This window comes from Perognathus longimembris, chromosome 12 (assembly GCF_023159225.1).
Source record: "Perognathus longimembris pacificus isolate PPM17 chromosome 12, ASM2315922v1, whole genome shotgun sequence".
Lineage (NCBI taxonomy): Eukaryota > Metazoa > Chordata > Mammalia > Rodentia > Heteromyidae > Perognathus > Perognathus longimembris.
Window position 1 is genome coordinate 47,202,568 of NC_063172.1, and position 23,642 is coordinate 47,226,209.

The 23,642-nt window shown below is 38.4% G+C and overlaps 1 protein-coding gene across 3 annotated transcripts in view; it reads right to left on the reverse strand.

Annotated features, from left to right (window-relative positions):
- Zfhx4 (zinc finger homeobox 4) overlaps nucleotides 1-23,642 on the reverse strand; it is a 188,788-nt gene that overhangs the window by 5,993 nt on the left and 159,153 nt on the right. For all 3 annotated transcript variants that reach the window (XM_048358503.1, XM_048358504.1, XM_048358502.1), the window contains exons 6-10: nucleotides 17,471-17,587; nucleotides 10,342-10,475; nucleotides 9,974-10,174; nucleotides 9,354-9,471; nucleotides 3,276-8,696 (exon numbers count right to left, since the gene is read on the reverse strand). In XM_048358503.1, coding sequence (XP_048214460.1) covers nucleotides 3,276-8,696; nucleotides 9,354-9,471; nucleotides 9,974-10,174; nucleotides 10,342-10,475; nucleotides 17,471-17,587 — 5,991 coding nt within the window. The remainder of the gene's footprint in view (nucleotides 1-3,275; nucleotides 8,697-9,353; nucleotides 9,472-9,973; nucleotides 10,175-10,341; nucleotides 10,476-17,470; nucleotides 17,588-23,642) is intronic.

Consider the following 23,642-nt stretch of genomic DNA (forward strand, 5'->3'; position numbering starts at 1 on the left):
AAATATACAGTAGGAAGATGATAATCGAATGGTAGAGAACCAGTTCTACTCCATGAACTGGTTATAAATGTTGAGAACCAGGAATGTGGGAATTCAGCCTCTTAGATGAAACTCCACTGATCACTACACGATGATAATGTTTAAAATCCCACAAAAATAGGTAGAAATGTTCTGTCTCTCTGTCTCTGTCTCTCTCTCTTTCTCTCTCTCTCTCTCTCTCTATGGCTGGTCCAAGGGCTTGAACTTAGGGCCTGGGCACTGTCCCTGAGCATTTGTGCTCATGGGTAGCATTCTACCACTTGAGCCACAGCTCCAATTCTGGCTCTTTAGTGATTAGAAATAAATGTGTCATGAATTTTCCTACCCTAGCTGGCTTTGAAATGCAATCCTCAGATCTCACCCTCCTGAGTAGTGAGGCTTACAGGTGTGAGCCACTGATGTTCAGCTGGCGCTTTTCTCTTGGTTGGTTTTGGTCTATGATTTAATAAAGCAATCGAAGGCGTGCTGAGTTCCTTGGAACTTAGTGTGTTTCAAGATTCTCCTAGTCATGAAGGCCTGCCTCCAACATCACTGTAATGCTGATAATTACAAAGAAGATCTATATTTGGGAGGAAAATATAAATTATATTAACTGTAAGTGAAGGAAATTTTATTTGAATATTTCATAAAGAAATTTACTCTCTCATTTTCTTTCATAAAGGCAATGAAAGTGCCCATATGAGAGTAACAAATAAGAAGAGCAATTGGTCAAAGGACCCCTTGTCTCAGGAATTGCCTTTGACCCAGCCAAGAGAATAACAAGTTACTGTGACCATCATTGACAGAGATGATAAAACAATCACCGTCAGTCAATGGTACCTTATAGAACAAAGGTATAGATATTTCCATTGTTTCTTCCTATATAATGTATTTTCAAAGCCCTCTGTTTACAAAACAGATCGCTGAATTCTGTAATTTAGTTTTTTTTTTTGTATTGGTTAATAATATAAGTGCTGTTCAAAGTGGCACTACAAAGTATCTAAACTTACCCTAGATTCAAAAATCTCCTCTGTCATTTTATTATTTTTAAAGTACGTCCTTTAATTTAACTAAAATATAACAAAAAAATCACATAACTATTGCTATAATTGTTAGGTCCTTAGGTTATCAGACAATTATCCAAAATTGTTTTAGCATGAGAACAGAGTTGGTGTGACAGCTAAAAGAAAGTATATGGCAGATGTCCTTGGTCAAGTTCTTTCTTAGGCAAGACATCATTCCTCTTTTCTCTAGAGCCCACAAGACATTTAGAACAGGAAACTAGGTTGGCAATGGCAGAGGAACTTAGTCTTATGTTTCTCTGCCTTCCAAGCTTTATGTTACAGAAGGGGTAAATTATTAAGAATACAGTGGCAGGGGCTGGGGATATGGCCTAGTGACAAGAGTGCTTGTCTTGTATACATGAGGCCCTGGGTTCAATTCCCCAGCACCACATATACAAAAAATGGCCAGACGTGGTGCTGTGGCTCAAGTGGCAGAGTGCTAGCCTTCAGCAAAAAGAAGCCAGGGACAGTGCTCAGGCCCTGAGTCCAAGCCCCAGGACTGGCCAAAAAAAAAAAAAAAAAAAAAAGAATACAGTGGCAAATGTTGCTTCTTGTTAAAGAAGAATGAAATTGAAAACTTTGAAATTTATGTAAAAATTCTATTGCAAAAAAGAAAAAAGTTTTATTTATTTTTTGTAATTTTTGTAGCTATATGTGATTAGTAAATACTAAATAACTCTCCTTAGAAAGCCAAAATTTCACTGATTAAAATAAAATCTTAAAGAAATTATAGCCAAGGCATGCTCCTGTGAATCCTAGCTACGTGGGAGGTGGATAATGAGAAGAAGGTGGTTTGAGGCCATTTCTGTCAAAAAGTGAGATTCCAACTCAACCAGTAAGCCAGGTTATTATGTTTTTCTAAGCCTATATAACTGAAAAGTGTAAACAGTAGGATCATGGTCCATTCTGGTGCATGAAAAAAAAAGAAAGAAAAAAACGGGCTGGGGATATAGCCTAGTGGCAAGAGTGCCTGCCTCGGATACACGAGGCCCTAGGTTCGATTCCCCAGCACCACATATACAGAAAACGGCCAGAAGTGGCGCTGTGGCTCAAGGGGCAGAGTGCTAGCCTTGAGCGGGAAGAAGCCAGGGACAGTGCTCAGGCCCTGAGTCCAAGGCCCAGGACTGGCCAAAAAAAAAAAAAAAAAAAAAAAAAAAAAAAAAAAGAAAGAAAAAAACACCTTATCAGAAAATGAAAGAAATAAAGAAAGAAAGGAAGGAAGGAAGGAAGAAAGGAAGGAAAGACCTTAAAGCAAAAGGGGGGGTGTATAGTTCAAGTAGTAGAGCACAGGTGTAAGGCCCAATGTTCAAGTCCTAGTAACATCAAATAACAAAATTCATAAAGAGAGAGGAGGAAATTATAAGATAACTGCTTTTAACTTATATATAACTATATATAAGTGTATTATATATAGTTATATATCTTAACTGCACAACTGCATCTTTCTTGGTTTCAAATAGCTGTATAATTTGATTCTGCCTTAATTATAAACCTTAGCTTAGAGAAGAAGCAGCACGGAATGGGGTAATAATGCACTCTGAACATCTAAGTTTATTTGAATAACAAGTAGCAAGAAAACCAAAAGGCTAAGAAAATCAAAACTGTCTAACAATACTGCTTCACATGATCACAGAAGTCATGTTTTTATTCATTAAAGTTTAAACACAAGCTTTATTACCTGCTAGGTGTACTGGAAGTAGATACCTGTGACTACAGAACACTTAACTTTTGTTTTCATTTACAGGGTAGAGGCAGGGAACAAAAAGACAAGAAAAAAATGAAAATTATATATTCTGACCCTTGGAAAGAATACACTTTAAAACATCAGCAAGCGCATTTTACAATGCTTCACTTTCTTGATATGGATACCAAAGTTTGTGTTGAAATGGCATTTGAAGTCAATATTGGAGTCAAATGTAAAAATAACATGTCTAAGACACAAAGATGTAATAATAAATCATCACATTTCTGAGAATCTGTTTTGCTATCCAATCTTAATTTTTCTGTATATATTTACGTAGGATATTCTTGTTGATTAGCTATAGCCAAATTTTATATGTACTACACATATATTTTTTAAAAAAATATTAGTTTAAGTGGTTAAAAAGTAATCAAAATGCTCAGTTTTCTTTGCTACGTTGGCTGTCTAATGGCTCTTGATTAACTGTGTAGATTTTTGTTTTGGTGACTTACTGTTTGAATTCTGTGGAAAGCCCGTCAAGGAGGATGGGCCATTCATTCCCGGGAGAAGGACAGGAGGAAGGCCTGGGAGTCCTGGGTAAGAGGCCGGCAGGCTGATGCCATGGAGGGAGCTGCTGTCCATTATGCCTGGCTGCTGTACTGTTAATCCAAGCACATCGGAAGCTTTTTTTATACGATCAAGTTCTTGCTGGGCCATTAGCTGCCGGACAGTGGTAGGAGCTAGGTAATCTTTCTCCCGATCAAGCTGACTGCCCACCGTCTCCCTCACTTTTGCAATGTGCTGTTTGGAGAAAATATGATCTCTGATGGACAAGCGGGCAGAATACTTCACCCCACAGAGGGTGCATTCTGGTTTGGAGCCTTCCGTTCCGCTTTGATTGATCATGAAAGGCTTCCCTATGTTGATTTTAAACTTCTTTTCCTTGGCCCTGGCGTTTTGAAACCACACCTGAACCACCCGTTTGGGCAGACCAATCTCATTCCCCAGCATTTCGCATTCTTGCATGGTTGGAGTTCGGTAGTCACTAAAACAAGCTTTGAGAACCTTAAGTTGCAGGTTGCTCATCTGCGTTCTGAATCGCTTGTGGCCGGGCCGATCGTTACTTTTGGATTTAAAAGGGTTGCCAGATCCAAATGGGTTTGGTGAGCTGGGATCGGCGATGCTTGAAGTTTCACTGCGGTCAGCATTGTCATCTGGATCATCGGTGATATAAAAGCTTTGGTCGTGGTCACCGTCTTTATCATTGAAAGGGATGGATGGACTGGTGAGAGAAAAAAGAAACTTGTCATCACACACCTCTGTGGTGGGGGTGGTTGCTGGTTTGGGCAAAGCGTCAAGACTTTTGGGGTCTTTAGGAGACAGAGCTGGTTTCACGTCTCCAGAACTTCCCGTGGTGCTTTCCATCTCTGCATTTCCTTCATCACCAGTGGTGGCATCGCTGATGGCTGTATTAATGGACGAAGTCTCATCAAAGTCAGTTTTAGTTTGATCATACCCAGCCTCAGCCGTAGGAGCGTTCAAATTCTCCACATCCTCAGGACATTCTGCTTTAAAAGAAGAAGGGCTCAAAAGATTCTTCGGTGATAGCTCTGCTGTTTTACTAACAGGCGTGGAAACTGTGGACGCCAGTTCATTCTCACTCGATAGATCAATTTTAGTTAATGGCAAAGATGGGTAATCAAAATAGATGTATTTCTGTGGACTCTCTCCTCCATCCTCTGTGGCTATTAAAGGGCTTGGTGGCAAACTGTAGCCTGCCTGCTTGCCTTCATTCCAGTGCCTCGAGCGAATGTGGCTTTCTAAAGCCGACTTGGCTTTAAAGAGGGCTCGGCAGAATGGACACCGCTTATGAGACTGGGCAGGTCCCACCGCTCGGAATTGTCCTTTCCTTTCTCTAGCGCGCGTGTTCTGGAACCAGACTTGCACAACTCTTTTCTTCAGCCCGACTTCACGTGCAATGTGATCAAGCATTTTTCTGGTAGGATTCGAATCCAGTAAGTATTTCTCATAGAGTATTTCCAGTTGTTCCGGGGTAATTGTTGTTCGCAAGCGTTTATCTCGGTGTTGGTCTTCACCACTATTCCCTCCCTCCTTTTCACTGCAAGCATTGTCTTCTTTCTCGTCCAGTTTCCTCTTGAGGGAAGCAGCAACCGTGGTAGGAGCCGCGGTGTGGGAGGAGCCGGTCTGCGGTGGCATTTGTGTGAGAGAGCTACTCAGCAGCTGTCCAGTCATCAGTGGATTGTTGGGGTCGAATATCATGTACGGCATATCCATGGGCCTTTCCAAGAATGGAGAGTGAAGGAATTGGTTTTGAGCCGCAAGGAAGTGCATGTGCTGGTGCTCTTGCCAAAGTTCCAGAGTTGGGAATGCAACCGTACACTGGTCACATTGGTACTGGAGTAACTGTGGAGGTAGACTGTTCTGGAGAGAAGTCATGGTAATTTGCAAGGGACTGGAAGGGACCGGAGTTTGGGATGTGGAGGGAGGTCTCCCAATAAGTTGGGGTTGTTTTGGTGGCTGTGGCTGTGGCTGTGACTGTGGCTGGGCTGTGGATGTCTGCATTGGGTCTGAGGAAGTCGATGTGGAGGGCAAGGCTGGTTTGGTGCCTTGAGAAGGGGGAGAGGGATCACTTTGCTTTGGCTTTTCTGTGGTACAGTCAGGTTTTGGAGATGACTTCTCAGGTTCTGGTTTGGGTGATGGAATCAGAGGTGTGCTTGTCCCAGAGCCAGAATTTGCTGCAGTGGCAGCAGTGTTTTTGGCTACATCTGTCTGTCCGGAAACAGTGCAATGCCTGTACACCACCTGATCAGTGGCATCCATGGAGTCTTCTGTTTGGCTTTCATCTTGGGCTTCATCATCTTCATCCTTATAGCACTGCTTCTTTTGATGTGTAATCAAGTCAAAGATCCTGGGGAACACCACATTGCATTTTTTACATTGGTACTGCATGTTGCTCGTTCGAATATACCGTTCATTGGTGAGTTCTCTTTTTTCATTATCTTTAGCTTCTGCTTGATTCTCATAGCTCTTCCGTGCTTTCTGACGAGCATTCTGGAACCATACAACAATAACTCGAGTAGGTAGGTTGAGAACAGTAGAGAGTTGTTCTATCTCATCATCTTTTGGATAAGCATTTGTGTCAAAAAAGTCTTGTAGAACCCTAAGCTGGTAATCAGTAAACCTTGTTCTAGAAGACCTTTTACTGAATGATGTATCTGATTTGTAATGTTCTAATGAAGCAGGTTGTGGGTCAATTCTGATATCTTCCAAAACAGTTATAGGAGGGTTACTGAAGTTGTATGGTGAATCCTTATTTCTCTGTCTTTCCTTAAAAAGTGTATTTCGAAACCAGTGCTTGATAACTTTTTGAGAGAGGCCAGATTTCTCTGCCATTTCTTGGATTTGTTCTTCGCTGGGAGAATTATTGATGTCAAAATAAGCTCTCAGGATTTTCAGTTGATCATCTGTAATTCTTGTCCGTGGCCGTTTGAATTGAGAATGCCTTAAGAAGTTGGGATCTAGACCCAGCTGCTGCTGGCATAGCTGAGTGAGATCAGCAGACAGTGCATCCATCTGTGGCAGCTGCAGGGCGAGCTGGGGTGGCAGTGCAGGGTGCTGCACGGGCTGCATCATGATGGAAGGGAAGAGTGGAAGGTCAAGAGACACAGGAAGCTGGACCTGTGGTGGAGCTGAAGGAGGAGGTGGTGGAGGAGGAGGCGGTGGAGGAGGAGGTGGTGGTGGTGGAGGAGTGGGTGGTGGAGCTTGCAGGGGAGTTGGAACTGTGTTAGGGATTTTGACAGGACCCATGGAAGCAGACTGTGGGGGTGCTGGTGGGAGGGGAGGGGGCGGAGGTGGTGGAGGTGGTGTTTCTGGTGAGGATGGAGAAATTGGATAAAGTTTGTCATAGGCCTCCCTGTATTGGCGAGCAAATTTTTCTAGAGCTCCATATGGAAAAAATTGTCCATGTACATGTTCTTGATGACTCTTCAATATAAGAACATTGGAAAACAATTTACCACACGTTCCGCATTCCAGTTTGTCAGTGTTCTCACCCTCTCCACTCTTGGTCTTCTTCTGCCCCTTTTGCCTATTTTCATTATACTGAATGACCAGTTCAAAACCAAAGTTTTCCAGTAAAGCTTTGGCTGCATTTCCCCTGGCTCCTGAAGCTATGCGTGGTGGAGGGATGGATGGTTCCGAAGATTTCGGCTTCTTTGTGTCTTTGCCTTCTTTGAGGCCTTCGCCTTCATTTGTAAATTCTTGCTTTGGCTTTTCTTGCTTTTCAGCAACCTCTTCTGCCTCCTTGTATGATGGCATGTCCTTCATGACCTGGCAGTCAGCACTGGCTAGGTTACTTTGCTCTTGTTTCAACAATTTGCTTGTTTGTTGTTGTTGTTGTTGTTGCTGCTGCTGCTGCTGCTGCTGCTGTTGTTTTTGAGGCTGCAGCTGGGGCTGTGTGGCTTGATACTGTTGTGCTTGTTGCTGTAGAATTTGCAGCTGTGTTTGGCCAACGTGATGTTGAGTTTGAATCTGCTGCTTCAGATCTTCAAGCAAGGAGCCAGCCATTCCGGTCATGCCTGGCATACCAAAGGTAGCAGAACCAGGTAAGCCCAGATCTGGGCCCAAGCTAAACTCTGTCCCAGGTATGTAGAAGGGAAAGAGAAACTGAGGTTGCTGAAACTGCAGGAGTGCTTCCGGGGTCATTGGGAAATGAGGCAAGAAGGCTGGGTTTAGAAACTGTGGCTGAAAGAACGCAGCTTGCTGTTGTAACTCATGTTGTAGTTGCATCTGGATTTGTGCTGGTGACTGTGATGGGTGATGTGTAGGTTGAGCAGAGATTAGCTCAGGAGTTTGCTTTTTGTTTAATTCTTTGGCATCTAAGTGTGTATCTTTGCTGTTGACTGTGGCTAAACCCATGGAATCTAACATCCCTTGGCCAGGACTAGTCACATTTGCTGTGAGGTTGTGCCCACCAGTGGCTACAGGCCCACTTGGCTCCAGCTTTGCAGCTCTGGCCTTTGTCTGGTGGAGCACAGACCTCATGTGGATCTCCAAAGTTGAGCTTTGGCTATAGGCAACATTGCAGATGTTGCACTTGTAGGGTTTATTGTCTGTGCTGCTGTTAGTTTCCTGTGGGACAGGACTAGAAGCTTCCTGCAAAACCTTTTTCAACTTATGCAGGTGAGACACTGAATTATAATGGACCAAGAGAATGTTTTTCTGGGTGAATGACTCTTTACATACTGTACATTTATAGGGACGAGATGGATCCAGAAATTTTTCCATGGTAAAATTGGGCCCTTTTCTAAAAGGTAGGGTCCGCTTTGGTTCAGAGCCCAACTCATCTGGAATAGAGCTACTGTCACTTCCTACAGGACTTGCCTTCCCTTCATGGTCTGCCTCATATTCTCTCTCCATTTCCTGCTCTAGGCCATGGTCATCCTGGATCATGGCTTCATTCTCTGCCCAGAGTTCACCATTGATGGGCAAGGAGGCATACAGCTGTTGAAGTTCAGCCTCACTCAGTTCAGGATGGCCTGCTTCCAAGTGTTTTTTTAAAGCCTGGAATGTACGGAAGCTGCGCTGGCACAGATTACACATTGTCGCGGCCCGAATTGCATGATACTGGGAATGTATCTGAAGCTTCTGCATAGTTTTAAAAGCCAAGCTACAATGGTTGCAGCGATACTTATAAACATGCCGGTCGGAAACGGAGAGCGGCTGCCTTTTTGGCTGTTCAGTGAGTTGATCTTGCATTATGTCAGGGATTTTCACATCTTTGCTGCTGTTTTTATTCCATTCTGGTAATTCAGTGGATTCTTTAGTTGGTTTCTGCTCCTCACTCTTTATTTCCACATTAGCCTTTGAATCTTCAAGTGCTGACATACTTTTGTCATCCACTGGGCTTTCCCCTGTTAGAAAAACACAGAAACAAGACTTCAGAAAGTAGGAAAACTCACTGCTTAAAAGTCACTGAATACTGTTCATGTGAGCCCGTAAAATTTTCTACTTAATAAAGTCTTTGGAAAAAACAAGAAGTATATTGAGAGAGTTACAAGCCCTAGACTATGTGACAAGGATATAAAGTGAGCCAGAAATCACCTTGAAGGTTTTAAGTACAGAGAAGAAAATAAGCCAAAGTTAAACAAAATAGGTTGCAATCTACAAGATACCAAAGATATCTTGGTATTCATAAATACAACACAAAGAATATTTCTATTGTTTTGCAATCAACAAGCTACGAAGAATATCTTGGTATTCATAAATACAACACAAAGAATATTCCTATCGTTTTTCAATCAACAAGATACCAAGGATATCTTGGTATTCATAAATACAACACAAAGAATATTCCTATCCATCTTCCCTATGAGCTCCCCATGGACAGACAGAGATGATCAGATGCCAAATATTATTAGGAAAATTAGGCTCTTGAAAATGCCATATGTCTTTCCCTCATTCATAAAAATAAAAATAAATGCCAACTGTTTGAAAGTAATAACCTGGGACCAAGGCCACACAGGCAAGCTCTTGAGTGCTTTCTCTCAGATCTGAATAAGCTAGCATACCTGAATATTTCACAGATGACTCCGCTGTCATGGCTGCAGGTGTGTCCCGCTCTGACTTCTCAGAGGCGGCTGCTGGCAGTAGCATGCTGTTTGGCATCATCACATCAGGAACTGGCACCTTTGACAAGCAAACAAGGGAGGTCCATGTGACCAGTGCTCTGCAAATCTCCACTCTGCTACAACTTGAAGTGGGCAGTAGGATTTACATTTCTCTAGCCAAAGCAGCAACAACCAAACTTTCAATACTATTATAGTGCCATGTTTTCAAATTAATGCTCCAAAGTTTTTGTAGGTCTACTTTCTGTATTCATAACCAAGGAACTTAGAAACTCAAGATGCTTACCACACATCATTTTACTAACATTGTAGGTATAAAAATGACTAACAATGTCTTTCTATAAAGTCATGTTTCATATCATAAGTTTTAAAGCATAATTTTCCTCAAAGCAAGAGATGACAAATGTGACCAGAATGTGATTTCTAGGACAAAAAACAATAAAAAATAGATAACTTGAAGTAGATTAGAGGAAATAAACTTCTACTGACCCACAAGTACAAATTTGTTATTGGTAAATTAATACAAATTGTGTCACATGTGCATCCACACGAGGCATGCTTACTGTCATAAGCAGCTTCTCCACACAGTCTGGAGACACACTGTGCAGATGTGTCAGATGCAACTGGAGGTGCATTTTGTTGCTGAGGACATCCTGGCAGAGAGGACAGCAGACGACCGGCTGCACCGAGTGCTGAGACAGGACGTGCATCTGAATCCGACTCTGATCCCTACTGTTGTAGTTACAGTAAGGACATTGATAGAACTGGAAAAGAGTAAACAAACATGGTCACCATTAGGTAATGGGCTTTGATAACTTCAGAAGGTTAGGATACCAGATATTAATATCATTACCAATTACCAAATGCATTTAAAAAATACAGAACCATTGGAACTGAGAGGTTATAAGCAAAGGGAGAATAACATCTTTACCTGTTCATGACAAAATTTGTTGTCCTCTGTAGGTTTTGATCTTTTGGTTGCAACATCCTCTTCTTTTGCCAGCAAAAGAGGCTGAGTGCCCACTGCCACAGAGACCTTTAGCTCCTTCTCTGGTGTGATTATTCCTGATTCCCCAAAAAAGAACAATTCAATTTATAAACACAATGTCACAATAGAAAACATTAGGTGTTTCAAAAAATTGTGACTAAGGGCTGGGGATATGGCCTAGTGGCAAGAGTGCTTGTTTTGTATACATGAAGCTCTGGGTTCAATTCCCCAGCACTACATATATAGAAAATGGCCTGAAGTGGTGCTGTGGCTCAAGTGACAGAGTGCTAGCCTTGAGCAAAAAGAAGCCAGGGACAGTGCTCAGGCCCTGAGTCCAAGACTCAGGACTGGCCAAAAAAAAGAAAAAAAAATGTGACTAAAAAAAAATCCACACTCACTGAAAGTAAGCAGGCAAGCTAAACTTAAACTGTAAAAGTGTACTTCTTTGTGTCCACTAAGTAGACTTTACAAATATATTTTAAAATGTATTCCTGTCTGGTGTTTAGATAACCCTAGGTGGCCTTGAAAGGTTCATCAATAACATGTGCTCTCTAGTGCCTTGAATGCCTTTATCACATTAAAGCAATCTACTCCCATTCACAAATACTGACTTAGAAATTCATTATTTGCTTCAAGTCTCATGACTTCGTTTCTAAATTCCTGAGTGTTGAGATTTCAGAATTCTAAGAAGAGATAGCTACTTATAAAACAGTAGCCAAAATAAAAGCTTAAGTCATGGATGGATTTACAAAAGAAATGGATTTTAATATTAGCCATGTATTACATTTTTGCTGCTGCAATTAGTAATATACTCTTGACTGTGGTTGTTTGGACACATAACATTCTAGTACACATCTCAGAAAGACAATTGCTTTATGAGATTATGCCCAATATTTGAATCTAAAGATGATTTAAATTTTGGCATAAATGAGCAATGTGATGTGTAGGAGCCTCAAACATATCAAAGAAATGAGCACAATTTTAATTTCCCAGAGAATTCTTTCCAGGATCCATTTGCAGTATAATATCCTCTGTGAGGCTGGATATTACAGCGATATTGGGTAGGCATGTCACATACATCTCACGACAAACACAAAACCTCATTTACCAGCCATTCCAATCTCATCATCTCACGGCATCATCCGACCTTTTTTCTGCCATTTATTATGAGTATTTCTAATTTTAACTTTCAATTTTCACCATCTTCCAGTCAATTTGCAACTAAATTATTTCCAGGGTGAGGACACTATCACTGGACAACTGGGTGCAAATACATCTTGAAATGCAATGAAGCTAAACCATTGATTGCTATCAGGCCCTGTGTAAATATAGAGTCCAGGCATAATCTGATTGTATGCTGTGCATGAAGATTTATCTTGATTTTTTTTTCTCAATTCACATACGGTTCATATAAATGAACAAATTGTACCTTATTGCAAAATAACCCAGTTTTAATTTAAAAATAAGGTCAAGGATGTTATGGAAACAAAATGAAAATGAACAAGAAGAAATCTATTTTACTCCTTCCCTGGATAGGGGCGATTATTTTATTCCACAGAAATTTTAAATCCAGAAAGAAATTTAAAAGGAAGTGATTCTAATGAAACTAAACTAAAAAAACTGACATAATAGAATGATTTTATTCCCTCAGAATATACAGAATTAACATTAAATGCTTAACAGATTACAACAATATGAATTTCTTGATTTATAAACACTAGATTTTGTTTGAATTTATACATTCTTGTTGTCTTCCCATATTCCTTAAAATGTAAAATTTACAAATAGCCAAAAAAATTGCAATTGTATTTAAATAAACCTAAATTAGAAATAAACCTACAAATCTAATTACTTTAATTTTAAAATATCCAAGTATTTGTTAAACTCAAATTAAAATTAATTTTACTCTGTCAAAATTACAGTATGTACTTTGTTTTACTGACTTAAATATCAAAAGCATTTAAGTAAACAATTTAACATTCAATATTTGCAAATAAATATTGATATTTAACAGATGATATGTAGATTATTTTTATATAACCAGTCTATCTATTACCTTCTTTCATTATATTTCTTTTGAAAATTTCTCATTGCTGGGCACCAGTGGCTCACATCTATAATCCTAGCTACTCAGGATGCTGAGATCTAAGCATTGCAATTCAAAGCCAGCCCACGCAGGAGAGTCTTTGAGACTCTTATCTCCAATTAATCACTCAAAAATGCTGAAAGTGGAGCTGTGGCTCAAGTGTTAGAATGCTAGCCTTGAGCAAAATAACCAAGAGACCCAGGCCCAGAGTCCATGCCCTATGACAAGCACTAAATAGGATAGACAGATGGATAGATAAGACAGATAGATGATAGATTGGTTGATTAATAGATAAGTTTTCAAAAAAGTTCTCATTAATGAGTAGCGATATGTTCCTTAAAAAGGATGTCCTATTCTCTTATCACATTTATGTTCATGGTACAACTGGAGGATACCAAATAATGAGTTGATTCAATTCTCTGTTCCATCAAAGACAGTCACATACAAGTTGAAAAATAATTTCTATCAGGTGTTACTTCAAAATAGAATAAGCCTTCTAGAAGCTTGAAACTAGTAAATATAAAGCCATGATCCTTTTTCTAATCTTTTTCAATCATGTATGATTGGCGAGGCCCAGGTAGTTTATGCCTGCATTTATAGCTACTCAGGAGGCTGAGGTTGGGGGAATTGTGGCTTGAGGTCAGCCTGTATAGATAGCCTCTGTAGTCCACGAGACTTGGTCTCCAAAGAAATAGCAAAAGACCAGGTAATAATGTGGCACAGGTGGTAGAACTCCAGTCAGACATGTAACCAGAGCAATTATGAGGCCCTAAATCCAAAGCACAGTACAGTCATAGAGAGAGAAAAAAATAATGACCTATTTCTTCTTCTAATATTAATGCTATAAAGGATGAAAAACAGTATTAGATCCAAAGTTTAAAATGTTACTAAGCCTGTACACTAGTGCACATTTGTTGTAATAAATTTCATTCATGTTAATAATATATGTTGACTTATTTTTAATGCACATTATTCTTCATCAAAAATGTTGATTTCTTTTAAATTTAGTGATTTTGATACTGCACACAGAAAGTAAGTGTTCAATTTTATGGTCATTGCATTTCAATATCTGTTGGCTGTGGTACAAGCACTGACCAAATTGTCAGAATTCATGTTTTGGGCTAACTGGCTAGGTTAATTAAACAATGATACATAAATGGGGAGATTCACAAAATTCCTTTTTATTTTAAATTAAGAGGGTACAAAGTTACAAATAAGGACCACTAAACTTCATCCAGGCACCAAGGAAGACTGAACCACTGATAAAAGGAATACTGAGATGCAGAAATGTATGACAAACATGGACACCTGAGGATAAGGGGGTCACCAAAATTATTATTATTATTATTTTTTTTTTTTGGCCAGTCCTGGGGTTTGGACTCTGGGTCTGAGCACTGTCCCTGGCTTCATTTTGCTCAAGGCTAGCACTCTACCACTTGAGCCACAGCGCCACTTCTGGCCATTTTCTGTATATGTGGTGCTGGGGAATCGAACCCAGGGCCTCATGTATATGAGGCAGGCACTCTTGCCACTAGGCCATATCCCCAGCCCCACCAAAATTATTTTTAAAGACAATACAATTTTATTTTATGTCTGCATGTCTTTTATACCAAAAAGGGTACTGTCTCAAGCTTAACATCATGATGGCCCTGCTAAATTACAGAAAATCATGTCTTTTGACTGAATTTTTAATCTTGGAAATGTCTACTTAAAGAAAGGTTAAATAATTTTAAGGAAGGTTTGGATTAAGTATTGTGATTACTCATATTTCCTATCTGCCACTTAATCTAAAATGAGGTCTATTTTTTAACCATAAATCAAAAAAAGGGAAATAAGATCCTAACTTATCTTATATCATTAAGGACATCACAATATTCTCAAAAAACAATGTCACTTTAATGAATTTTAACTACAAAATAACATCTAATTACAAATAAGCACTGCCAAATAGATAAACCAATGATTATCCCTCAGCTTTAGGATTATTTAACTTGCATGAGATTGCTAATATAAAAATGACAGAATTCATTGCAATTCAGATGCCGCCTACTTAATAACTCTCAATCCCTAAAATGTATTAGGTTGTAAAATGGTTTATACTCATAACAAGTGAGGAAAATCCAATAACCCACATGTTAAAGCAAATCTCAAAAAACACAATAAAACAAAATACTGAACTATTATCTATGAATCAATATAATTGATAAAATTTGAATACTATAAAGCTTGAATATAACAGGTTATTTAAATACTTCAAAATTATAATTACCAATACAGTTTTCTTTCTAATGAGACTAGAATGAAAAGATAATTTTAATTGCAATAATGAAGGTTAATTTCCATCTTTCCTCATGTTTACTCCCTTATTAAAAAAGTGGTCCCCTTAGCCACAGCAGAGACATATTACATTTTCAATGCAAATGTATTAATCTGGATAAACTCTATATTAATTCTTGTACTGCACAGAGCTATAATTTGGATTATAATTAATCTAAAGTGGCACTAGATTTAAATGACAATATAAATGTAGAATTAGGAGGCTTTTCTTTTATGAATGAATATTCAACAAAAATCAGTTGAATATTGCCAAGTCTCATTTTGGATGCTCTGGTCCTACAAGCTAATGTCAGCAATGTAACACAACAGCACACACAGATTCCGCTCTCTTCCTAGCACTGTGCTGATTCCTTCATGTCTAAAACAAAGTGAGGTCAAACCATTTTCCTATGCACCATGGACATAATGGTTACACTAATGATCGCTTTATAAGTTTGCAAATATTTTGACAATTATATCTGAAGTAACATATATAATATATAAATTGTCCTGATTGCTTTATGTGTTTGCAACTATCTCTGCTAATTAGAACTTACATAAGTGTGTGTGTTTATCCAAACAATAGGCATATTTACAAGGGAAAATCCATTTCATAATTTTTAATCTATCAAGACTAAATTTAGGAAGAAGACAACTTCATTAAAAGTTCATGTGCATTTTCAATAACAAGAGGTGTGTTAAAGGCTGAGAGGTTTCAAGGCTAAATAGTTGCATCTCAGCATTTGCTTTTAGATGTTCCTTGCTTAGAACTTATGTTTATCCTATACCTGGGGAGGCATTTTGTGGGGATAAAATTTGTTTTAAATAACCACCATATGCAATGGTCCTTCTTCTCACAGATACAAGTCCTGTCATTATGGTACAATTAGGCACCAAAGAAGGACAATCAGGTCATTAGGGAGCTATTGAGCCCATTACTTATTCAGCCAGAGCCCCTGCATCTGCAGTATGTTCCAAACAAGATTCCATCTTCATTGGTAAGGATTGTTCCTCAAAATAGCCTAGATTCCATCCTTTAAAGACTCTACATATTAGCTATCACCAAACATAATGCTATATATATCCAAGCATTTATGGGCTCTTATGGACACCGCTGTGATGTATGTGTTTTACATATTCTCCTGAAGAATAAAAGGGAAAATGTTGCAGTGTGTTTTGAAATATATCCCTGATAGCAAACCAAATCCTACCCAACTTGAACCAATGAACCTCTTAGTCTTGATGAGTTCCATCATAGAGTGAATAAGCTGAACGTCTTGCTACTTGCAGTCTCTTTAAATTGGGTTTAGATGGTACTGTACTATCCTTGACAAAAACTGATCACGAGGTACTTCAAGTTCCAAGTTCGTAATCCCAGAAGCAAGCCTTCTAATACCTGCTATAGCATCATTTTGGAGACTCGACTTTAGGCTCCAAACGAAACTTAGACCTTCTTTGTTTTAGTCAAATTAGAATCATATGTTAGACACTGCAACCTAGAAGCCAATACAATGGCACTTTTCTCACTGGATTTATGAAATTTAGCATAGGACAGTGTGAGAAAATAGCACGGAGCCTCCTTAAATAAATTTTGAAGGAAATTCAAAACTCTGATATGCAAAGACTGAATTACAAATAGTGGATAATTCAAATAAAGCTGTATGTAAAAGCATACACATTTTGCACAACCCAACATCTTCACAGTGAATACAAGCTTTTTTGCACGTGGCTGTCACTGGAATGCAAGGAAAAGATCGATGACTACCTGAACCTAATAGGCTTGAACCTGTTTCAGCATTTTTTCTGCTCCAATGAGTCCAACATAATAAAACTAGGTATAGCGTGCAGCAAAAGTAGCCAATGTAATATTCATTGTGACCATAGATTTCCATCTCATACATACAAAACATGGATGAAGCCATATATTTGCCAAATCAAACAGAAAAAGCCGTAGGTATCCAGACCAGATGCTGGCCTAGGGTTTGTTTGTGCACAAGTAAATGTCATGACACAAAGGTTTGTTTTCAAAGACACTAGCTTTCATTACTGGGATTTGTCTATTCCTGAAGATCAAAATTACCCAGCACCTAATCCCTTTTCAATGATATTTCCTCTTTCTTAGGCTGAATCATCTGTAAACTTTTTTGCTGGATTTTGTTTGAAATGCCTCAAATAGATGCCCTTAAAAAGGGCAAATTCCTGAGTGTAAATTGAAAAAGGAGAGAAAATACCATTTTTAGGGTTACATGATTTGGGAAGAGGTATATATGATTGAATGACAAGTGATATCTAATCCCGTGCTTATGAAAAATTAATATACCATCAGAGGAATCACAAGTATAGCTAAGATTAATGAAAGGCGCTTAAAAAATTACAAGCACACAAACTGATTTGATTAAAAAATAATCTCACTGGTCGTCCTGTAATATTCTTCAACTTATCCACATCTATTCTGTCAGATGGTTATGATTAAAAATAGGTCAATGGGAGGCTACTGATAGAAATCACATGCAAAATGTACATGCAATAAATAGTAGTGGGAATGCTCAGACAGTTGAAAATGAATAAAAGCTTTTAATAAGATTTTTGTGGGAGAGAGTGAAAGAGAGGGTGATTGCAGGGCAAGGATGGGCACAGGAAAATGAAAGGCCAAAGAGTCTAGTATCTTACCAGAGTCTTTATTGGAGTTCTTGCCTTCACTATTGTCTTTTTCATTTGTGTCTTTCTCCTCATCCTCTGCCACTGCCATGGGCTTGCTAGCTCCTTCTGCCTCCTCACTTTGTTCTTCTGTTAGGAGAAGCAGGCTAGTCAATAGAACTGAAAAGTTCTCCAAATGTACATTCACATAAACTATACAGATACATAAAACATATTCGTGAATGTTCTGCAGATATTTGTGCTCAAAAATGAATATGCATTTATACAAAAGTTTACACCACAACATGCTATCGCCCTACTGATGAAAATGTGCATCTAAAGCAATTTCATCTTCATCCATTGAGAAGATGTATCTATGTGAAATTGTGACCAAATACATTATTTTTAGTACACTCTATCACCATTTGTCTACTCTGTCCCTTTGGCTTAACCCTCATGCCTCACTAAAAACACCACACGTTCCAGCTTTATTGTATTCATTTTGTTAGACTGTAAGTCAGTTGTTCCAAATTGTTACATCACTGGAAATGTAACATGCACCCTCTTCTGTGGACGTGAGTGAGTGTTAGAATAAACCAGGTCCTTAGGAAACATCCCTGCGAAATACTGTAAATAACAATGAGTTAAATAAAAGGCAGGTGTTTCTCCTGTCTTTAGACCCCCAAATTTCTTTAAATTTTAGTTCTTTAAATTGTGCTAGAGGAATATTTTAAAACTTCAGTTACATTGAAGTATTTTCTAAACTAGGGGAAGCTATCCACAGTCTAGTGCATAATAAGGTATATTTCTACAACTGCATCACCCCACACCTCATTCACGGGTTCACACCAGCTAGATTACATGGAAATCCTCATAGTAACTCAAACCTATTTAATTATTCTGTAAATCTTAGCTATGCCACTGCTGGTGGATTAATCTGTTTATGCAGTTAGCCTCTATGCTGGGGTTGTGCAGCACTAATCCGTGAAAGGCCCACTGTTCTCTTTCATCCTGTGATCATTTGTCTCTCAGTGTGCTGATGTCACATTTTAATGAATTTTTAGCAATCTGAGTATAATGCCAGATAACCAGACTTGCAACTCCCCACAGCATGGCATGCTGTTTTCATTGAAGCACACACACAAAAATAAAAATCATATTCCCTGGTTCAGGTAGGAATTACATAAATTAGGAGAGAAAGGTAAAATGGGATTTGAAGCACCAGGCTGCTCAATTTCATAAAATCTTTAATGACCATATAAATTAACCCTGGAAAGGCAAAAGGTCATTGAGACCCCATTTGCATACACTCTTCTATTTGCTTTTGATAAGCAGAGCTTTTATGCAGAGAACATGATACAATTAACCCTTCAACAACCATACAAAATGCTGCTACGGACATTTTAAGTGTCAAGCATTAACTGAAAATTACACACTGAATAAAATTTTCATTGCAAATACTAAAGTGATTGAAAGGGGAAATCGTGGCCCTTTCCACACCCCATGTTTTATTAATAACATTCTGACAGCAGAATGAAATATCCACTGTCATATGTAGCAGCTGAGCACAAAAAAAAATCTCTTTTTTAAAGTCTCACTTGCCAGCTATGTATTGCCCTCTGTGATCAGGAAAACAACAGAGGAGATGGTTCTGGGCCCCATAGGAAACTCCAAAAAGCTATGGGATAAACAAGGACATTTAATACATTCAAAGTTTGGTTCAACTGAGAATCCTCCAAGGCACTATATAAATCCTCTTATTCCAGTTTTTTCCTAGAGCGGGGACCCTTGTTTAAGTACTCAGTCATCTATGGGTTTAAGAAATGCTTACTGTTTGGGCAAACACCCAGGGAAATTTTACATTAAAGAGGCAGAGAAAAAAGTCTCTTTCTGAGTGTAGCCTGTGTTCACCCAGCAGTGACAATTATTGTTCAAACACAGGCTTTCTCTTCCCAGCATTGAGCCCAGCTGTTGGGTGTAGTGGCTGACACAGATCTGGGAATCTGGAAGGCTGTGATCATGGCTGGATTAGACTATGTCCCTTTCCATCGCACACACATGGCACAGTATCCAGTGTCAGGCACATGACAATTACTTTTTTGGCTCATCTCGGGGAAGGGAAGCAAGATCTCTTTGAGCCGATTTACTGGACTTTTTCCCCCATGTCTGGAAAATGAAGTGTCAGAGTGGCTACTGAGCATCCTTATCTTGAGGGGACATAAAATTATAAGGGCTATCACAACTCACATTAATAAAACATTATGTGTCAGGAGAAGAAAAGGAAAATTATGAAGGCCCTAAAAGACAAGAAGGTCCAGTCTAATCTGGGTCTCATTGAACAGATTTTGCAAGGTCTTCTTCATTTTCTGGTATGTGTTTTAAGTGTGAGAGAAATTCCCAGACATGCTCTCCTATACATCACTGTGGTGTCTGACCTTAGCTTGACCCTGGCAACAGTTTGAGAAATCTGAATGTGAACAAAGGCTCTGTGTCCCCAGCAGGGAGAGATTGTGGGATAGACTCTCCCCATCAACTTAATCGCAAACAGCAGTTCTGAGGCCATAACTTTGCTGAGTTCCTCCAAGCCACAACTCATAACAGTTAGTGGTGGATTTGCCTCCAATGTCATGGCTTCTATGACTAGACCCCCTCCCCCTCTTTTTTTTTTTCAGTTCTTTCTTTGAAGTAGGCAGGCAATTAGCTCTAATGCCTAAGCAATTCAGACCTGTTTTGTGGTTTAAAGGTAAAAGCTGTTTATTACAGGTAGGCTCTTTGGAGCCAAAAGAACTTTGCAAATTTTTAATCATGCAAAAAATAATCACAGGCTAACTTCTACACACCATAAAGTTTCATATAAGTTAGAATAAAAGGTCACTTTCATTCTCTAAGAGAGCCTCAGAAATCAATTTGACATTCATTATATAAATAGACTGTAAAGAATGCTAATGCGCAGAAACCACTTTTTCTAGGAAAGCTGGAGGTTAGGATTTGAAGCTAAGGACAGGATTGGCTGTATTCTAACTTTCAAGTACCACATTTCCTCAATTATAAAGTGCCATAAAACAGAAGATGGGTATAGAAAAAAGTAACATTAAATATATTAAAGAAGATTTTAGAACTGAGAAGTATACATACATAAATTTTATCTATACATAAATTACAAAATACAAATGGTATGGCAGTTTTCATTTTCATCGGTATATCTTCTCTGCTATATTACATGCAGCAATAGTAAAAAGTGATAAGTTTTCAAAATACTGCTGCATTTAAAGCACTGCATTTGTGTGTGTGTGTATTATGTTGGGTGATGTGTGCATTTGTGTATGTGTGTGTGTATTGCTCTATCACTTGAGTCATATGTCAACTCTTAGCTTTTTGCTGATTAATTGGAGGAAAAAGTCCCTTGGATTTCTCTTAACCATCCCTCCTGGCTTTGAAGAACTGAGATCCACAGATCTCAGTCTCCTGAGTAGCTACGATAACAGGTGTGAGCCATTGGCAACAGGCTCTCATTTGCATCTTTTTTGTGCCACCTGGGGCATTATCTCCAGGCCTGGACTCTGTCCTGGTGCTTCTTTTGTTCAAGGCTAGTACTTTACTATTGAGGCTACAGATCCAATTCTGACTTTTTTGCAGGGGGTGGGAGAGGGTTCATTGGAGATAATAGTCTCAAGGACTTTGCTCTTTCCTGCCTAGGCTGGTTTCAACCACCCTCCTCATATCTCAGCCTTCTGAGTAGCTAGGATTGTAGACATGAGCCACTGGCACCCAGCTTGCAAAAGCATTTGTAATGATCTTTTTGTCTCATGGGATACAGAAAACAGAATACCTATTTGTAAGTATTCTTTTATAATATGCATGTACTGAAGCTTAAAATATACATTAGTTTCCAAAAGAACCTCCAAATATTCAGAAAATGACATTTTTTGTTTTGAAATGTCCCACAATAATAGCAAGAAGAAAAAATGCTGTCTATTTACACTATAGAAATATGGTACAATTAACATCCCACAGAATTTTAAACAGCCTGAAATGGTAATGTTGTAAATTACTATATACCCACACATCAACTATATTTAAAAGTGTTTGAGTAGTTAGATTAGAATACTTTCATTTAGTGGCTGGGAATATAGCCTAGTGGCAAGAGCGCTTGCCTTGTATACATGAAGCCCTGGGTTCAATTCCCCAGCACCACATATATAGAAATCGGCCAGAAGTGGTGCTGTGGCTCAAGTGGTAGAGTGCTATCCTTGAGCAAAAAGAAGCCAGGGACAATGCTCAGGCCCTGAGTCCAAGGCCCAGGACTGGCAAAAAAAAAAAGGATAGAATATTTTCATTTAAATAATAAAAGTAATTGGAAAAAGACTACCAATTTATCCTACATGTTATAATACACAATTTCTAAGCAAATCTGGTTCATCTCCCTATTGTAAGCCCCAGATAATTGTGCTCCTGGTTCCAATGTACAGCTAGGTCGTGAAACCTTTCTCCTGAATGTTCTGTGAAACCATTACATACTTTAGGGTAGTAATTATACATATCTGTAGGGTGTGGTGTGATCAGTTGATGTATGTATGATGATGTAATTTATGCATATATAGAGTATAATGGTATAAAGTCATCTTACCATGTTTAAAACACTAGGACACATGAACTTAATTAGCTTCCATGTAAGTAGAGTGATGATGTAAAGAAGCAGTAGAAGATAGTAAGTAAAACATGTACAGTTTTATGTACTGATCTTGGATTGTGAGAATTGTCTCCCGGACTCTTCCATCTTCTCCTTTTTCAGCCTCACTCCACTCAAAATCTATTCTCCATCTAATCTACATAAATCTTTTGATGGCTTCTATCACATTAAAAGAAAAAGCTCAATTATATTTGTGTGTGTGTGTGTGTGTATGTTTGTGTGTATTAAGAATATATCCATGACATCTGATCATTGTCTGCACCCTAGTCTCAGCTTGCTTTGTATCCTGCCTACTAACTAATACTTGAAGACAATCTTAAACTTCAGAGCATAAGAATCCCAGAAGACATGCTGAAACACAAATTGATAGGCTCCACTTGTACTGTTTCTGGTGTAGTAAGGCCTGAAAACTTGCATCTCTATTTTTCTTCAGTGACTATATCCTACTACTTCTTATCCAGCTTGAGGAATATCAGTTTCAACATTTGAAACTTGGACTTAATTATATGAATATTCATAAACAAATTATGAGGTAATTTGTGAAAGTCTGCAGAGAGCCTAGTAAAAATGAGTTTTAAAACAATATCATTGCATTATTACTACTACTGGTATTCTTTGTTTTCTTCTCCCAGAAGTTATATATACATATATGTACATATATGGGTATATGTATACATATATGTATATGTATATATATGTATATATACTTCTATCTATCTAGGTTAGTTTTCTCTCTTTTTTCGTGTGTATTGATTGAAAAAAAAATAACATTGTATGTGAAAATTATCTTTGTGTTGCTGATTTATTCTAATGTGTAAACTTTTTGAAAATAGTTATTATTTTATTTATTGTTGGGTCAGAGGCTCTGGAAAAGTTTATGAACTATTGTAGATCAGCAAAACAAGTTAGCTGGAACACTGAATTAAATTTTGGAAGCAAAATTGGGGAAAGAAAAGGAAGTGTTCAGACTTTATCTCATTTCTCTATTCCTCTTCAATAAAATGTAAGAGAGGTTTGTTTTTAGTTCGGTGGTTTTGATTTTTTATTCTTTTTACATTTTCTCTACTGAGATAAAGTCATTTTTCCAGCTACTGAAGTAAAAGAAAAAGAGAGCAAGTGAAAAAGGGAGAATTAGGGTCTTCCCTTAAACATACTAATTGTTTTCCTGAAAATTACCTATATTCTCCATAATGTGAAATCCCACATGTTACTTCCTAATTTTCTTCCTTTGTTCAACAGATGTTACTACTTCTTTTTCCTTGAACTGGATTTTATTGTAATCAGGCTACTGCAGATTCTCAGTTTCCTCTTTCCCCTTTGCTGGGGCCTCCTCCATTATACAACATCTAAATATTGAGGTGTCTTCAAAGTTTGTACTGACTCCTGTTCTTGACTTCTATAATTTCCTTAGATGATCTCTTTCAAAACATACCTTTATGTTGTATCTTTCCACTTGGGCATCTAAAAGACATGTCAAACTTAATAGGTCAGACTAATTTCTTTGTTATCTGCACA